The sequence below is a fragment of the Melanotaenia boesemani genome, chromosome 2, assembly GCF_017639745.1.
Source record: "Melanotaenia boesemani isolate fMelBoe1 chromosome 2, fMelBoe1.pri, whole genome shotgun sequence".
In the NCBI taxonomy this organism is placed as follows: Eukaryota; Metazoa; Chordata; class Actinopteri; order Atheriniformes; family Melanotaeniidae; genus Melanotaenia; species Melanotaenia boesemani.
In genome coordinates, this window is record NC_055683.1 from 24,052,800 (window position 1) to 24,070,349 (window position 17,550).

Here is a 17,550-nt window from a genome sequence, read left to right on the forward strand (position 1 = left end):
TAAAAATAAATAAACAAATAAATAAAGTAAGAATCTTCTTAGTAAGTAATGCTGTGCGTTGTCTCACCTTGAATATTCCTGGTTCTTTAATATCCAGCTGAGCCACATTCCACAGCTCTATCCTCCTCCTCTCAATTCTGGTCCCTGATGAGGAGCGTCGAGGAGAAGATAGCCAAAGAACCAGCAAAGCCAGAATGAACCCAGTTACAATCCCATGCAACACAGCACATACGCATGGAGGCACTGGAAGGACTAAGTACCAATATACCAACTGTGTGAAAAATATGAGGCCAGTCACGGGCACATTCTCCACTTCCTCCTCTGCCTTATCTTCCTCTGTATCAAATTCACTACACAAACCAGTGCTGCCAGTATGGGGCTGCCGGGACACGGACTGATCCCCATCTGGAGTCTCTGTATCAGTACACAACTCAAAGTCTTCACTGTAGAGTTCACAGAAGTCCTCGTCTTCCTGTCGAGCTACCAGGGCGGACATGGAGCAGCGGCCCAGCGTGAGAGAAGGAGATTTGTGGAGACCTGATGATGAGGTCTGGGTGAGAGCTGGAGCTAGTGCCAGTGAAGGGAAAGAGAAAAAATCTGTCAGAAGAGAGTCAGGGGCCTTTCCTGTTGGGGTTTCTTCCTCTTCTTCCACTTCAGCTCCCTCCTCCTTGATACTATAATTGTTGTTAGTTTCTGCATGTCCGTTTACTGCTGTCACTCCACTGAGCTCTGATGCACTGGAAGAGAGCGATTTGGCACGATGGGCGCCACCTCCAGCAGATCCCACACCAGACTCGTCCCCCATAATCTTACTAAAAAGCTGCAGGGGATCTGACATCACCTCTGAAAGTCGTCGCTTGGTGTCCTCAATCTTGGCCTCCACCTCTTGGACTTTAAAGAAGGACCTACCATCTGGAGACATGATGGGGGAGGAGGGGGCTGTTTTGGAGTCGCCTCCTGCTTGAGTGACAGTGACAGGGCAAGAGGATAACCGAGGCTGGGAGAACTGTTTGAAGAGCTGCATGTTACGAGGTGGAGGCCGATGAGAGAGTTGCACTTGCTGATGTTGAGGATAGTGATGAAGGGGCCCTTCCTGGTGTTCTGCTTTAGATGTGTCCGTGGACAGCGACTTAACAAAAGATTTCATTAAGTGTCTATGACGTGCATGTGACGGTGCGGCACTGGAAATCGCAGGGCCGGTTTCTCGAGATTCAATGTCATTAGACAAAGACCGAACAAGGCTGAGAAAAGGCTTGGAGGATGACAATGCTGCAGACTTGCAAGGGGAAGAGGAGCTGGAACTTGTAGATGGAGGATTGGTTGGTCTGTCAGAGGGCCATGAGGAGCTAGCTGGAGGGGTGGAAGTCAACTGGGTGTGGGTGGAGATAGGGATAATAGGCATGGAGGGAGAGGGTGTGTGTAGCTGGGAGTCTAACGGTTGCACAGACAGTGTCGTGGATGAGACAGGCAGTACAGCAGCTCCAGAGGAGGCCTCCACACCAGCTAATTCAAACAGCAGCTCCTCTTTTGCCTCCATGCCTGGGGCAACACAGCCCTCTTCTGCCCCTGTAGCTACACCTCCAAGCCCCCCTGCACCGTCGAGGACAGACTTAGCTGTAGCTGATCCAGTCGGCACCCCATATAGCTCTTCTTCCTCATCTTCTTCCTCCTTCCCCAGAGCAGAGAAGTGTATGGTGATAGTGTCGCGAGAGTGGGAACGCTGAACCTGCAGCTTGGGTCCAGGGGAGGGGCGAAGGGGTGGAGTGTCAGCATGCTGGCCACTTCCCTTACTGCTGCTGCCCTTACTGCTCATCATCACCCTGCACAGGGCTCACAGCCTGGAAGAGACAAGGAGACAGCAGCAACACACTGTGAATATTAAAACAGAAACAATGGGACAGGGAGGTTGAGAATCATATTAATGTGAGGAGGCTGGACAGGTATGTGTATGTTCCTCGACCTATCACCCTTCATTATGTTATGATGATCCTGGCAGTGCGAGTAGCTCTCAGAACAGGCATCTCTCTCTGTCTTACCAGCAACCTTTTCAATCATTCACCTCACCATAGCAACATGATTAATGGATCACTTAAGAACACACAAGCTCTGAGGAGGTTCATCAACATTTCAGCTATAGTTAACTCCATTTTTTTTTTTTTTTTTTTTTTAACCTTTAGCTTACACTCATCCAATCTTTTTCTAGGGGCATAACAGCACTACTTGTTACAGGAAACTTCTGAGAAAGAGCTGGCATAACTCTTAAAGAGGAGCAGTAGATGGGAGCTCAGAAAAGGTGTGTTTTTAGGACCTGTAGGCTTTAGAAAATGGTCTCCTGCAAATTAAGCCCTTAAACAACCCTCATTTCTCAATGATAAAGCTCTCTAAAATGAAACAAGATTTAGAAGTTTTTTGTGCGCATTGTAAGTTGTTCCCTGCTTTTTTTAGGGCATATGTTTAAGATGTGCTCAAAACGTAGACTCTTTAAGAGTACTACTTCAATAACATTTGCTGATGCAGAAACATTCTTTGTGTCCATGGACGCCAGAAAAGCAGCGTTTTTACCTTGATGAAAACTTAACATGCAAAGTTACTGTTTTTGTTCTTCTGTCCATTTCAGTTTTGTACAATTTATATGACTTGTTTACTGTCTTGTGTATTAATTGAATGCCAGTAAACCAATGTTTAAAATGAGCATTGCATTATCACTGACAGACTGGATTTAGGAAAAACTCCAACATGACTCTGAACAGAGTCCTATTTAGAAAGTGTAAAGTCCACTTATGAAATGCTGAGTCAATTAATTCAGGTATTATTATGTCATTGGCCCATTTTCAATAATGTGCTGTGGGTCCTTTTGATTTATTTTATGCTTACATAGAGTCTAGTCCTTAAATCAACATTTTACTGTCAGTTTCAAGTATCTTTCTCCACCTCACCTCATTGTGCAAATAGTGTTGTTTTGGTTGCAAATACCAACGTGACAATGGCAAAATACAGAATTTAAGACTTCAAAATTCACAGACCAATGAGTGACATTGCCATGGACGCATCCAATTCTTATGAGAGGTCTATAAAGAACTTAAAGGAACTGTATAAAATCATTTTCTTGTCGGTATAGTAAAGAGCTACATGGCGTGAGGGAACCAATGATCACCGCCGCCTCTCAGTGGAGCAGGACAGTAACAGAAGCCTCTTGTAGTGGATTGTCCATGACTGATAGGAGCCTACTCAATACCCATCACTATGCTGCAGTTGTCAGGCTGTCCAGCTCTGCACCCACAACAGAGCCTGCCTTCAGACATTAGGCATCCTTTGTCCTGATACCATTACATTTAATAGTATATATATTAAATAAGACATATTAAATTGTGAAAATTATTTATATTTAAAGCTCAAATGTTATTTAGCGACTGCCTATCTGTAATTTAGTCTTTAAATGTAATCTTTTATAAGGCTATGCCATGTCATGTTTCACATTATGTTCGTGTTTTATGGGCTTCTATGGATATAAACAAGTTTAGAAATAAAACAACTCCACCCTAGGATAATGATATGCAAGATATAAAAGTAGCCATTTAGCCCCACTGATTAGAGAAACAAGCTTTCTATTGTCTAAACTCAAGTGGATCAAAGTCATTCGTCATGCAGTGATTTTTACTGCATGAGGCCGCACATTGCTGCAATAAGTTATTGTGCCTGTTTATTCTTCCACATCGTATCGCCCCCATCTTCATTGCTTAACATTGCCAAACAGTCAGAGAGCACACACACAAACACCAATAACTGTGGTGTTTGAACACAGAGCACACAGCCTCTCTGGCTTTCAGACTGTTGATAAAAATGGCCCATAATGGAAGACGTGGGGACAAGAGAAGCAACATAGCAGTTAGCTTGTGTGATTGCCTGCATTTCTGAGAAAGTCTCAGCACCCCTTGGGGCTCTCTGGTAGACACTGCCTCTCCAGAGATTGCATTTGGCCGGGATGGAATAACAGGGCGTTTGACTTTCCCAGCCAACCATTCACTTGTTGTGCCACAATGGGTTTTGTGTGTGTGTCATTTTGAATATAAGTGCATGTTTCTTCAGCTGAGGCTGTGCTAGGGGCAGAGCGGATGGAACAAAAAAAAGGAAAAAGATTCAAGAAAAAGAGCAACAAAAAGCCAAGAGAGGGGGGGGGTGCATTGAGGCACCAGTCGACCTTTCATAAACAAGCTGCTGACAGGAAATCCACTTAAAATACCAACAGAACAGCAGCAACGGAGAGAGAAAATGTGGGCGCGACAAAGATGTGTGAAAGTTAAAAAGAGGAGGGCAGAGGGAGAAGACAAATGAGTGAGGAGGCAAAGCCATGGAGACTGAGGTAAATGTTGTTGTCATTCTCAAAGCCTGGAGGACAAATTAAAACATTGTCAAGGTTGACAGGGTGAGCTGAGTACAACGTCCCGAGCTTTCCTAGAGTCAGGTTTAAGCAGGCTGCAGTCAAAAGACAAATGAGACACAGCATCACACACTGAATCAATGTAAATGAGAGCTTCTCATGAGTAAATCTCAGCAGATTTCAAATGGATGAGGGAATAAATACAATAAAATTTATAGTGCAACCCTAAACATTCAGCATTTTGCTCTACAATGTCTTTGTTTAAAGCTTTTTTTTTTTAAAGCTGTTTGGGCAATTCTGAATAGTTTAGACTTTTATATTAATATTACTTTAATTATATATTGCATCTATGGCTAAAAAACCTGTGCTCTTCAGTGTGACATGCACAATATTTTTACCACACACCCACCCCCACTGTCATGAAAAGCTCTGTGTTTATTTTAGCTCCCTGTGGAAAAGGAGAGGACAGGAGAAAAGAGGAGAGGAGACTGGCACTGAGACAAGACTCATCCAATTAATCAAAGCAAGCAGGGCCACTCTAATCAGCTAAAGCCAGCACCCCAGGAGACGGGAGAGAAAAGGAGGAAGGTTAAAACCAACAAGGTAAAAGAGTGAAATACGACGTTGAGCAGACAGTGGAGCAGCAAGGTAAACAGAAGAGACAATTAGACACTGGATTAAAATTAAGAAAAAGACTTTGAGCAGTTAAAGTTGAATATCCCAACATCTCATCTTGAAAACAAACCTATTAAAATTTACACATCTTTATAATCTGGCTCAGAAGTGGTGGAGAGGAGATACGTACAGAGAGAAAGATGGAAATTTATGGTCAACAGTTTGTGCTGCTTTCAGCATACTGTCTCTGTTCTCTTAGCTGAATGAGCTACTGGACACCAATAAGAGATGTAATCAGTCTTTACTAATGCTCTGCAAGAAATCTAAACAATATATTCCTACTAAAATATTACTGAATATAACTAAAACTTTGATGCTCATATATTTGTAAAATTACTGTGAACCTGAGTGGAAAAACTGGCCCACAGCATCGATCCCTCCATTGAGATCAATACTTTGACTCAATAGCTTTAACGGGTGTTGAAATATCCAGGTTCTGAAAATTAATTACGAACCTGAACTCTAGTTTCTAATGACAGAGCGAATAAAAGTGTAATTATTTATTTTGTACAGTTTTCTCTGTTGGATCTGTGCTGGTTGTGTTTGGTCCATTGTATGAAAGTGAACTTTAGTATTGTTTCCATGTAACAAAGTTAGTGAGTAAATAGCATTTCCTGGTATGTTGCCAGGTTTATTCGGATTATTCTTTCTATTTGAGTACAGCTAATACAAAAGACATGAATTAGTATTAAGGCTTTTAGTTGTTTATTGGTTAAAACTAGGGATGCACCGATATGAAAATTTTGGCCGATACCGATATCCGATATTAATATTGTTGTTATGGCCGATAACCGATATTTACCGATGTCGATATATATATTTTGTTGTAAAAGGTTTAACATTATCAAATTCTGTACAAAGTGAAAATAAGGAAAAACATTTGGGGTGTTAGCTTCCCACCATTGTTTGTGAAGTTCTGGATGGCAGTTTTTCAAATGACATATCAAATTTGTGGAGCTGAACGAGTTCACACGGCATCCTCCTCACATTACTTCAACTTTGCAGATATTGCATACTGCTTTTTGAGTACCTTCTTTTCGACACTGTAAAAATTACCACACAGCTGAAATTGCTTCTTGCTTCAGTTACATCCCACAATGTAGTGCTGCATCGCTGTCACATGTCCAAACATGGCTGCATGGCCAAACCTTCCGACACACGTACACAATCAGCAATTATAGGAAAATAAATATCGGCTGTTAATATCGGCCCAGTTTTGCTTATCGGACCGATACCGATATGTTAAAAAATGACTAACATCGGCAGATACCGATATTAATGCTGATATATCGTGCATCCCTAGTTAAAACAGTTTTTCTTTATTAATAATATTTTAATATATTTTGTGACTCACCATACAGACTTAGCACACAGCACACTTGCTATATTACTCGGGTTTAAGCTCTTTATTAGGGATCAAGAATTTCGAATGGAGGATATTGGTTGTATTGACTTAAAAAAATTAATAGATTTTTCTTTTGTTTAGTTTTGTATGGGGCTAACACTGAAGAAATGATATTTGTTTAGGGTTTATCTATAGAGATTACTGGCTTTAAACTTTCTGGATCAGTGTAAAGAACAGACTTACCTGTCAAAAGGTGAGAGTCTCAGATAGGTTAGTTTAGTTTTTTTTCTTGTCAAGTTTTTATACAAATTGTAACAAGCATTTTGCTGAAAAAAAACACAAGCTACATTGGAAGGCTCTCTACCATTTGCCTTTTTTTAGCCTCTCCAGCCATGCTACCATTTTACAATCCATTTGAAAGACAGATGTATCAGCAGGTGTTGAAAACTGACTGACTTCTGCTGAAGGTCCTAAAGTTAACATGTTTTTTCGCACTTTCCCTTGTATTAGAGAATCAAATATAAGAGTAAATAAAGCAGAAGAAAAGAAATCAAGCAGCCTGAGAAGGGCAATTGAGTTCGGTAAAAACAGAGAGCAAACCGAAGAGGAAGCAAGGGAGCCAGATATAAAGGGGACGGTGATGGGAAGAGATAAATTGGATGAGACAGAGAGATTGGATATGAGAGAGAAGCTGACTGAGGGGTTGATGTCATTGATAACTGAGACAGATACACAATAACTTGAGTTTTCTTACTTGTGCACACACAGCATTTACATTAGAAACGAGTTTCATGAATTTACACCACACAAAGCCATCTATGTGAGTGTTGTGCAATCATAAAGTGAGATAAAGGGAGAATAGTCTGACGGAGTGGGGGCAATAAGCATATAGATCACCTGAAGCAGGTAGTGATAGAGAAATTGCAACTGACAATGACTGGAGGAGCACAGTGTAGGCAAGAAAGTTACATAACAGCAACAAGGAAATAAACACACCACACACTTTTTTCACGCTCTATTTCTTTCTTTACCGGCATCCTGGTCCCATCACACATACGGTTACCTTATATTCTGCAGGATTATATGAAAGAAATCTGGAAGTGAAACGATGGAGTGATTCAACCTGAATCAAAACTGTAAAAAAAAAAAAATATTCCTACTGACTGTTCCCACTATTTCCTCTGAAAAACAAGGAAACAGCCAAACTACCAGGTAACCATTCTCTTATAAATGACAGATCTAGTTTTTGTTTGTTTTTTGTTCCATACACGCAAGGATAGACAGTTGACACAAGCTAATTAATAAGTGCTTAAGGATGGGATGATTCAAAGTAAATCAGGAAAGACAAAATAATAATAATACTAATAAAAAAATAAAAAGAGATACTAAAGCTCCAAGCCGATGGGCCAAACCAAAGTCCAAAATAAGGTTAGAAATGTTGAGTGTGTAAATTTCTGAGTGAATCATCCACACTGAGAATGGTGGCTCGGCCCCTTGAGAACTACATGACTGTATTCACAATACCAAGGAGTGAGTATAATACAACATACAGTTTGAGATAAAAGAGTATAAAGCAGGAACTCTCACCAGCACATGCATTTGCTCACTCAGGAAGATTTTCTGCTACATTTGCACATTGTCTCATCTGCTGATTTAAAGGACATTTTACTAGAAGCCTTCGAGAAAAATGTATGAAAGAAGCTTAGAAAAAACATGCCGGGGACGTTTATATCCACACATGGCATCCATCTGCAACTTCTTTCAATTATGTCAAGACTGGATTGTATGTGTGAAAACAGTTTATGTAAAACATGTTACATAGTTTTACTCCGATTCTGCAAGAAAACTCACACTTGGCACTTGATAAACAAGAACTCAACATGATGGGTTCATTGTCACCAAATCATCTTGACAAGGCAACATGAAAGCTGGACTGCACCTTTACTTGTGACAGTGGTGCAGGAGACTCTGGCCAGACAGACAAGCAGCAGTTCTTAAAATAGCTCAGAGGGAATGCTGAGAAATTGGTCTTCAGACACCAGGTTGGCCATGTGAAACACTCAGTGGTGGATGCATTAATGAAGGAATAAAAGGCTGTACATGGTGGAAGTTATATATATATATATATATATATATACATATATATATATATATACACAATATATACAATATATACACAATATATATATACATATATATGTATGTGTGTGTGTGTGTGTCACAATAAATATATTGATTCTACGAAGACATAACAAAAGAAACTTCGTCATTTTAAGCACTTCAAGTTCTTCGTGCTCAGAATGTCATGATCATGGGCTATGTTTGCGTCATGATCATATATGTCGTTTTTTAGTTATGATTTTGGTTTGTAGTTCTGGTTTTTGTCATGTTTAGTTTCTGTTTTGCGATCATGGTTTGGGTTTTTGGTTTTGTCATGTTAAGTTAGTTTTCCCTCGTGTGCTCTGTTTTCTGTTCCTGGCTCGTTAGATCACCTGGTCTGATTTCTCATTCACTTCGCCGGTTCCTCATTACTCCCTCTGTGTATATATGCCCCTTGGTTTTCAGTTGTCTTTGTCAGGTCCTTGTGTTTACCCCTGTTGCGTCATGGTTCCTGTTTTGAGTGCCGGAATAAACCTCGGTCAACAGCATCATTCTGCCTCCTGCCTTACTGTCTGCATTTGGGACCTCACCTCCGCCGCCGTAACAGTGACATGTATGTTCTTAAAACTACAGGCTCAAACATAAATAAACAAGCAAAATGAGCTTGATACAGATCTGATCCAGGGTCTGTCTGTGCTCCAGCAGGGTTTAATGGTGAGTATCACTGCTCTGAATCAGGGAGCTCTCCTAAAGGAAGGAGGCACGAGAAAAAAAAACAATACAAACAAAGACAGGAGGATTAAAAGCGCTCTCACAACCGGGCAGGATCAAACTGGTTTTTCTTCCTCACTAACCCAGAAGCCACCATCAGAACGTCAAAAATCATGGAGATGATAGGGTGGTTGCCATGCCAACAGTGAAGCTTTCATCTTGCTTTGCACTTATCCCTATATCTTTTTTTTTAAAGCTCCTCCCCACTATGTAACAGTGGTCTCCTAGGAGTGTGTGGAGTGTGTGTTGATACAAGTTCTCCAGTGAAGGGTCTGTGTATATGTGTGTCTATGTGTGTGTGTGAGTATATTTGTGTGTAGGATGTGTGGGTTGCAACGGAATGGCAAAACTTCACTCTCAGATGTGAAAACCTTTTCGGAAAAAAGTGTGTATGTGTATTCTTGACTGTATTTGCGAACAATTTCTGAAATACTCGAGACACCATGATGAATTAAAATGTAATTATGCTTGTCTACATCAATTAACTTACAGCTATTATCTCAAATCCCTCCGAGTACTGAGATAAAAATGAGCTGATTTTCATCATTAGAGGCAGATTATTTGTTCAAGTGGCAACAAGCGGGTTTAACGCTTTACTTTGCTAAATAAGAGATTTGCATTAGATATCAGCGTCTTGTGCCGCCTAACCCAGTTTGACAGTGTAACTATCAAAATGCAAAGGCATCCAAATATATTAAGCAATTTATAATCTGTGTAAAAGCTGTTGGTGGTCCACAAACAGCCATGGGGTTAAGTATTAGCTATAATCCACCAACTACATAAAGAATGGAAGGATGGAAGGAGAGATGGGAAACAACAAACAATATTTTTAAATGAAAGTTTAATCTTTTTTAACAGGTAAGTGATCTATACTAAGAATAAGTGGTGTTCTTTTTATGCAGAGAGCAGAAGATTGAGTGTCTGATTTTTAGGTTTACGTGCAATGTTATATGTGTGACTGAAAGCAATAAAAGCAAAGACAAATTATAAAAAATGAGGGCCAGAGATCTTAAATATGGCAATTAAATGTAGTATTCATGGACCACTGTGTTAAAATGAAGCATTTCTTTAGGGCATGAAAATAAACTTTTTAAATTGTATTTACATTTATGTTTTGTACACCATAATTAATGTATTTTCCATAATATTCCTAATATCGGCACAACCTGATAATAATCATTAGAGTATTATAGGTCACTGGAAACATCTTTAACCCTTTAAACCTGAGGTAGAGATAGTGCCAAACTGTTCTAAAATGGTCATTCTGAAGCTGTCTGCAATAAAACTGCTGTAATTTTGTTCTACTTCATTTTGTCTGTACAGAAACAATATTCGCAGATAATTTTACAGAGCTTTAGAGCTATAGCTGCATCACTCCAAAGGGATCCCCTTGATCCAGAAAAAGTTTTTAGCCAAGCCTGAAACTTTTTTTCATTTGTGCTGTGTGCCATCCTCATGTACTCTTAACCAGTAACACATTAACTAATATTTAGACTTCTTGACAAGTGTTCCCTTTACTTTGACTCCAGGAGTATTCAAGTACACCTTGTGGTTTCAGAGATATTTCTTTTGGGTATGAATTTTTTTAGCAGAGGTGTAAAAAAAATAGGCACAGGTCTCAAAGAGTTACAACAATCCAGTGTTGGCATCACTGGTGAATGAATGTGGATGAATGTTCGGTGATGGTCGGAGAGGCTGTAGGCGCAAACTGGCAGCCACGTCTCCGTCAGCCTGCCCCAGGGCAGCTGTGGATACACACGTAGCTTACCATCACCAGGTATGAGTGAGAATGGATGAATAATGGATACACAACGTAAAGCGCTTTGGGTGCCTTGAAAAGCGCTATATCAAATCCAATTCATTATTATTATTATTATTATTATTACAATAATCCATCCATTTGTTTCTGCCATTTTTACAGCAACACAAAAGGACTTTCTTGCCACACAATAAATACTGATTAGTTACAAGAAGTGCCAAAGAGTGGATTTCTGACAGCAGTTTTTCAGATCTGAACAAGTCACGTTCCCTCATCTAACTTCCTGCCAGTGGAGCCTGTAATATCATCATGACATATCAGCAGAAGAAAAGCTCTTCTTCTCATTCTTCACTGGGACATTCACAATACAGCTATCAGATAATTATGTCTGAGGTGGTTTCTGAAGAGTAGAGAAGATGGTTGTCTTTTTGGCCAAAAGCACCACACTGTTGTATTAAAATATATTTCCAAAGGGAAAAGGGAGAAAAAAGTGGGCCATCATCTTATACACTGCCTACACAAAAAATGCCACCACCTGGATTTAACAAAGCAAACAGGCACAGGCCTCATGTTGGATAATTACTGCATGGGTGATTATCTTTCAGCTGGCAACAAGTTATTTAACCCCTACTGATGCAATGAGAAGCTTCTCATTTCTTAAACAACCATGTGGAAAGACACACCTCAGTGTTGTGGAAAAGATGTTAGTCTGTTTAGGAGGGGTCACGTCATTTGCATGCATCAATCAGAGAAAACATCTAAGGAGACTGAAGAAACTACAAAAATTGAGTTAAAAGCTGTCCAATGCAATTAAAAAAACTGGAAGGATAGTGGGGAACTATCATCTTTCAGGAAGAAATGTGGTCAGAAAAAAATCCTGAATTATGGTGATTGGTGATCACTTAAAATCCAAATGAAGAAAACCAAAAATTGAACTCAGGGCTATGTTTAATAGTGAAAGTAAGAGCAAACGAACAATGTGAGGGGAACTCAAGGAATTGGAAGTGAACAGCTGTGTAGCCATAAGAAAACCACAAATCAGTGAGGCTAACCGGAGAAAAAGACTTCAATTAACTGGGGGCATAAAGATTGGACTCTGAAGCAATGGAAAAAGGTCATGCGGTCTGATGAGTCCAGATTTACCCTGTTCCAGATTGATGGGAACATCAGAGTAAGGAGAGAGGCAGATGATGTGATGCAGCCATCATACCTAGTACCTACTTTACAAGCTTTTGGGGGCAGTCTACGATCTGGATTTCCTGCAGTTGTTTAGGTCTAAGTTCAGGAACATTTTGTGCTCAAAGAATTAGGTCAGCTGACTACCTGATACTCTGAATGGCCAAAATATTAAATTCAATTAATGTTTTTTTCTTGATGGCATGGGCATATTTCAAGATGACAATGTCAAGCATGAGACATCATTTTCTCTCATGGATTGGCCACCACAGAGTCCAAACCTGTACCCCATTAAGAATCTTTGGGAGAAGGCTGTTCGCAGTAGTCGGACTCTTTCATCATCAACGCAAGATCTTGGTGAAAAATTAATGCAACACTGGATGGAAAACAATCTTGTGACATTGCAAAACCTTGTAGAAACAATGCTACAGCAAATGTGTGCCATAATCAAAGTTAAAGGCGGTCCAACGAAATATTAAAGTGTGTTTATTTTTGGTGGCGACTCTTTTAGCGCCATGCAGCGTATTTAAAATAGAATAAAGACAATTAATGTTGAAACTCAAAGATCACATGAAAATGTTTCATCATCATTAAAATATTTAGAGTTCAAATGTCATTATTCATAATGGTATGGGGAAAAGCATGAATGCGTTATACTACTGTGAAGGCATAAGGCCTATGGGGCAACACTTGCTGTCATCAAACTGATGTTTATTTTGCAGAAAAGTCTTTGATTACTTTAACAAGAACTACCCAAACCACTTTATGCATGAATAATTACAATAACATGGTTCTGTGCAACTTCAACCTGCCTGCAGTCATTTAGTGCATCACGAAACAAAAGAAAGAACATTGTTGCCTTGAAAATATGAGAAAAATATACACAATATCCAGAACTAGATTAACTGTAGATATGCTAACAAGCATTTTATAAAGAATTGGTAAGTGAGGTTGAAGGTGTGGATCTATGCTCTAAAGGATCACTCTGGTTACCTTGTATGTACACATATACACAACTTGCATATGAGTGTATATTCTGTATGTAGATCAAATATGTGTGTGTCATCTAGTCAACACATACTTCCTCCTTTCTCTCTAACCACGTAACTTCCTGTTTGCATGATAGCTGCAATAAGAGGGAAGTATGTCTCTGGTGAACAGCAACATAGTGAGTGTATACTATATAAGTACAAACAGCCATGGTGGGAGCTTTGGAGCTTCGTAGCTGCAACACTTGTGGCTGCTCATCACTGTGACAAACAGTGATGGCTACCATGCTGGCTTATCCATCAGAAGTAAGTTGTAAGTTGCGTGTGCAGTACATACATGTGTGTATTCTTCCACACCAAAGTGGCTGTGTGCATCAGTTATCTTGTGCACAAATTCAAAGGAAGGAGTCGCACTGCCTTCAGTGTTTTTCAGCAGAGCTTAGACAACAGATACAGAGGGAAGGGGATGTCTGATATTTTGGGAGCTGGCCTCTGAAGTTTGTTTCCACTCAGCAACAGGTGCAAAAGCAGCAATGAGGCTGCTCTGCAACCACAAATTTAAAACATACACACGTCATTGTTTATTATGGTATAATGATTTCCCAGAATAGTCTGACTAAAACTATGAAAGCATCCCCTGACCAAAGGCACATGAAAATACATGACCATTTGAAGTATTGCTAAAGGAAATCAGATTTTAAAATCAGGTGAGAGATGAGTTGTTGCAGGGAGATAACAGCGTACATCTAAGAGAGGAAGGAAATTTTATTGATACAGCACCTTTCACAGATAAAAACCACAAAGTGCTTCACATCTAAGAGAGGACATAAGCAGCTGCCTTAGGAAGACTGAAGTAAAGTGACACAGTTGTCACTGTGTACACAGACAGCAGTTTATGTTTGCATTTCCCCCAAAGTGCTCCTACAAAATGCCAAATGATACTTAGCAAAGTTTTCCTAAGCTATCTTTGACGGACTAGGACACACTGAGGTCATGGTTATCTTTGCTAGAACTGAACATACACACTTGCAGTAGTAGATTCACAGTCATCCAAGTCATTTACCTGTTCAATAAGTCTTATAACTGAAACAACCATGTAGGCTATTTGTTTAAAACCCCTAAAAAATGACCCCTAACAACATCTACTGAGAATTTCCACATTGGAGAAGACATCGTTCTTAAGTTGGTAAACTTGGTAAACACTTTAGTATGTGCACTGTTTTAATAATTTTTTTATAAGAAATATGCAACAACAAGAAAAACAGACTTGCTGGAAACTGAGTTAAGGTCATTTTAGCATTTAACTTGTTCTTACTATGTTCCTAGGAACTCACCGGGCCCAAATAAATTAGGACTGTCATAAAATTCAAATCCCCTTTTTAAAGAGCTGAAGATTAACTAAATATTAAACCCAGGCATACATGTACTGCTTGCAGTCCTTCTATTTCATTTCCTATGATACCTAAAATGAATGTTCAGGTCTGATTATATTGGGCATGATTTCTCCTTGTGTAAACATCACATAAAATGTCCTCATGCAAAAATAACAGGTGCAGTGACAGACATGCTACAATGGAAACTGGAAGAAGCAAAGTACAAACCTAAAGTTCTGTCTATGCAGGGATGCTTTCAACAATCCCGACAGCTGCAAATACAAGCACTTTTGCTATGCTGCATTTAATTGCCCCATTTTATCACACTGCTGATGTTTGGTTCTTGCTTGTCATAGTATTCCTGCTCAATACACATCTGACTGCAAATATTATTGGGCATATCAATATTAAATGCCCAAATGCAATGGAAATAGAGCCCAAGTAAAATTACTTTAGGTCAAGACAGCCCTTCCTACAATCTGCCCTGCTTCGTCTGATTAAAAAAAAGCATAAGATGTAGATAAAAGAGCCAATTTAAACTGCTGTACATAATATTTATGAAGAGAAGCTGAGGGCTAACAACAAGTAAGCCCCAGTTTACTTCTCAAAACTTGACAGAAGGAACAATAATGTTTAAGTATGTAACCCAACACCCAGCCCTCTATCCTCCAAGTGGCTCTTTGGATTTACATGCAAAAGTTTTTATTATAGTTTTCCATCCCAGCTGAAAAGATAACATGCAGTTAAAGTTTAATCTATCACAAAATAGGTCACACCAGCTGTTGATCCAGGACAGAAATGCAAAAAGTGCATAGAAATCAGCTTTAATACACAATGTACGTTTAAAAAACAAGGAAAAAAAACATGAAGGTCGACTGATGACTAAGAGACAGCTGAATTTATTTCAGCTCTAACAACATATGAACTGCAGTTAAACCTAAAAGTTCATAGCACGTGTGGACACATGGTAACATACTGTAGACACAAATAACCACATCCATTTCTTTAGCTTCACATGCACAGACTAACCAGCTACTAGTTCATGTTAGCATTGTACACTGTTCTGAGAATCTCCATGATTGTGGAGACCAGAATGTACCATAATGCCCAATAACAAAAGCTTATTCAGGTGGTTCAGCTGCCACTGTTTGCTTCTACCATCACTGCAATTTGCCTAATTAAACTTAGGACATACAGTAGTATTCCCTGTTGACTTGCTGACAAATCCTCTTCATCCAGACACACAGCTTACAGTAAAGCACACAAAACTAACTGCAGCATGAGTTCATATAAATACACTTTGCATTCATACATAGCTAAGAGCTCTTAATATGGGTGAGGTTTTAGATGAAGTTAGAGAAGTTCAGATCAAGGAGACACAATTAAGAAGAGGAAAAGTCAGCAGCCATTCAAGGCCCTGGATCAATTCCAACTACCTCCCACATGTACACAAACACACATACACACAAGGTCAAAGGAGGGGAAAGAGGAAGGAGAGGAATGTCATACCTTGAGATTTTAGAGGCATTCAATCTCCTCTTGTAACACAGTCTGCACTAACACACCACAGCCATGGATCTCAATGCAAAAAGGCCTAAGAGAACAGAAAAAGAAATTTGGTACAATCAGCTCAATTTGGTACACAAGGACAGAAAATTACATAATTAAAATCTATCACTGACACAGTTATCCATCTGTCTGAGATCACTGTAATTATTTTCAATCCTCATTTGCCTTCCGGGGGACTGAAAGATGTTTATATCCGTAACAATGACTTCTGTATCTCACAGTTTGCCATTTCCATAATCACACTTCTGAAAAGTCACACATCTCCTTAAGGAAGCAGTTCACATGAGGACGCTGAGCAGAGTCTCTCTCCAGATGATGTGATAAGTGGTCAGACAGGCCTAGAGTAAAAGCATGTGATGCTGTGGCCTGCTGCTAACGGGGAACACAGAGGAGGGAAGCAGCCCATGCAGACCCATGCATTTCACAGCAGGCTACCTGGATAATGAGCAGCTCCCAGGAAGCAGCAGTCACCTGCCACTTCCAGGGATAAGCCCATTCCACTTGGACAGTCAACACAGCTGCAACATGATCCATACACTGCGGGGCTTATGAATGTGAACCAGCAACAGAATTGTGGACAATAATATAATATCCTGACAGCTGTCTTTTGTGTGCTTGCTGAGAAAGGAAGCTGATTTTTCCCTTTCTATTAATCTAATGCAAATAAATGTTGAAGGTGCAGCTCTCCTCGCTCCATCCCTCCCTTTGTCCACCTCTTTTCTTGGCTTTAGCTCTTTACGTGACTGTAATGAATCCGCGGCTTCTGAAAGCGATGACAAGGTAACCAAACGCACCTTTAAATCCTACCGTTGTTATCGCATCTTCGTCCGCAGGCCACTGGGTGTCTTCATCCTGTACCTAAATCTGCGTAAAACGTGATGAGATTCCCCGCGTGGACCGCTTTTTATCAGCAGGAACAAGGGACGGAGGGTGCACGGCAGGCTGCCGAGGGCTGGCCTGCCTGAGCTCCCCCGCCGGAGTCGGAACACACAGACAGCGCTACGCAGATCAAACCTGACCCCTCATCACAACCTCCTGCCACAAATGCACGAGCACCGGGCGTGTATTGTTTTGGGGGAATGAGGAAGAGGGTGGGGGTTGACTTGGCGCCACACCCCCTTTCTAACAATCTATGAGTGATAGCAACACCCCCCCTAAACCAAGCATCCGATCCAGCCGTGGGCTCACTGCTGATTCATATTTTATTGTGTTGCAGCAGGAGAGTGGGACTTGCGTCACGGCTTTGCAGCGTGCCAATCAGGCGCGGATTTCCCTCCACAAACAACATTTACTGCGCTGCACTTCCTAAAGCTATAGCTGAGAAACTGACAAGAGAACAAAACCCTAAAAGTAAAAACAGATTCAACCTATCCTGGACCCATTTTTTTTCCATTCTGCCCTTCTTTTGTAAAAGA

General features: G+C 40.3%; 1 protein-coding gene across 3 annotated transcripts in view; it reads right to left on the reverse strand.

Annotated features, from left to right (window-relative positions):
- Positions 1-17,305, reverse strand: part of tex2 (testis expressed 2) — a 30,377-nt gene extending 13,072 nt beyond the window's left edge. Inside the window, exons 1-3 of one of the 3 annotated variants that reach the window (XM_041998152.1) lie at positions 16,943-17,305; positions 16,076-16,160; positions 68-1,838 (exon numbers count right to left, since the gene is read on the reverse strand). In XM_041998152.1, coding sequence (XP_041854086.1) covers positions 68-1,816 — 1,749 coding nt within the window. In that variant the 5' untranslated portion in view covers positions 1,817-1,838; positions 16,076-16,160; positions 16,943-17,305. Of the gene's footprint in view, positions 1-67; positions 1,839-16,075; positions 16,161-16,929 lie in introns of all 3 variants that reach the window. The other 2 variants (XM_041998143.1, XM_041998160.1) reach the window with 2 other exon arrangements.
- Positions 17,306-17,550: the final 245 nt, after the last annotated feature.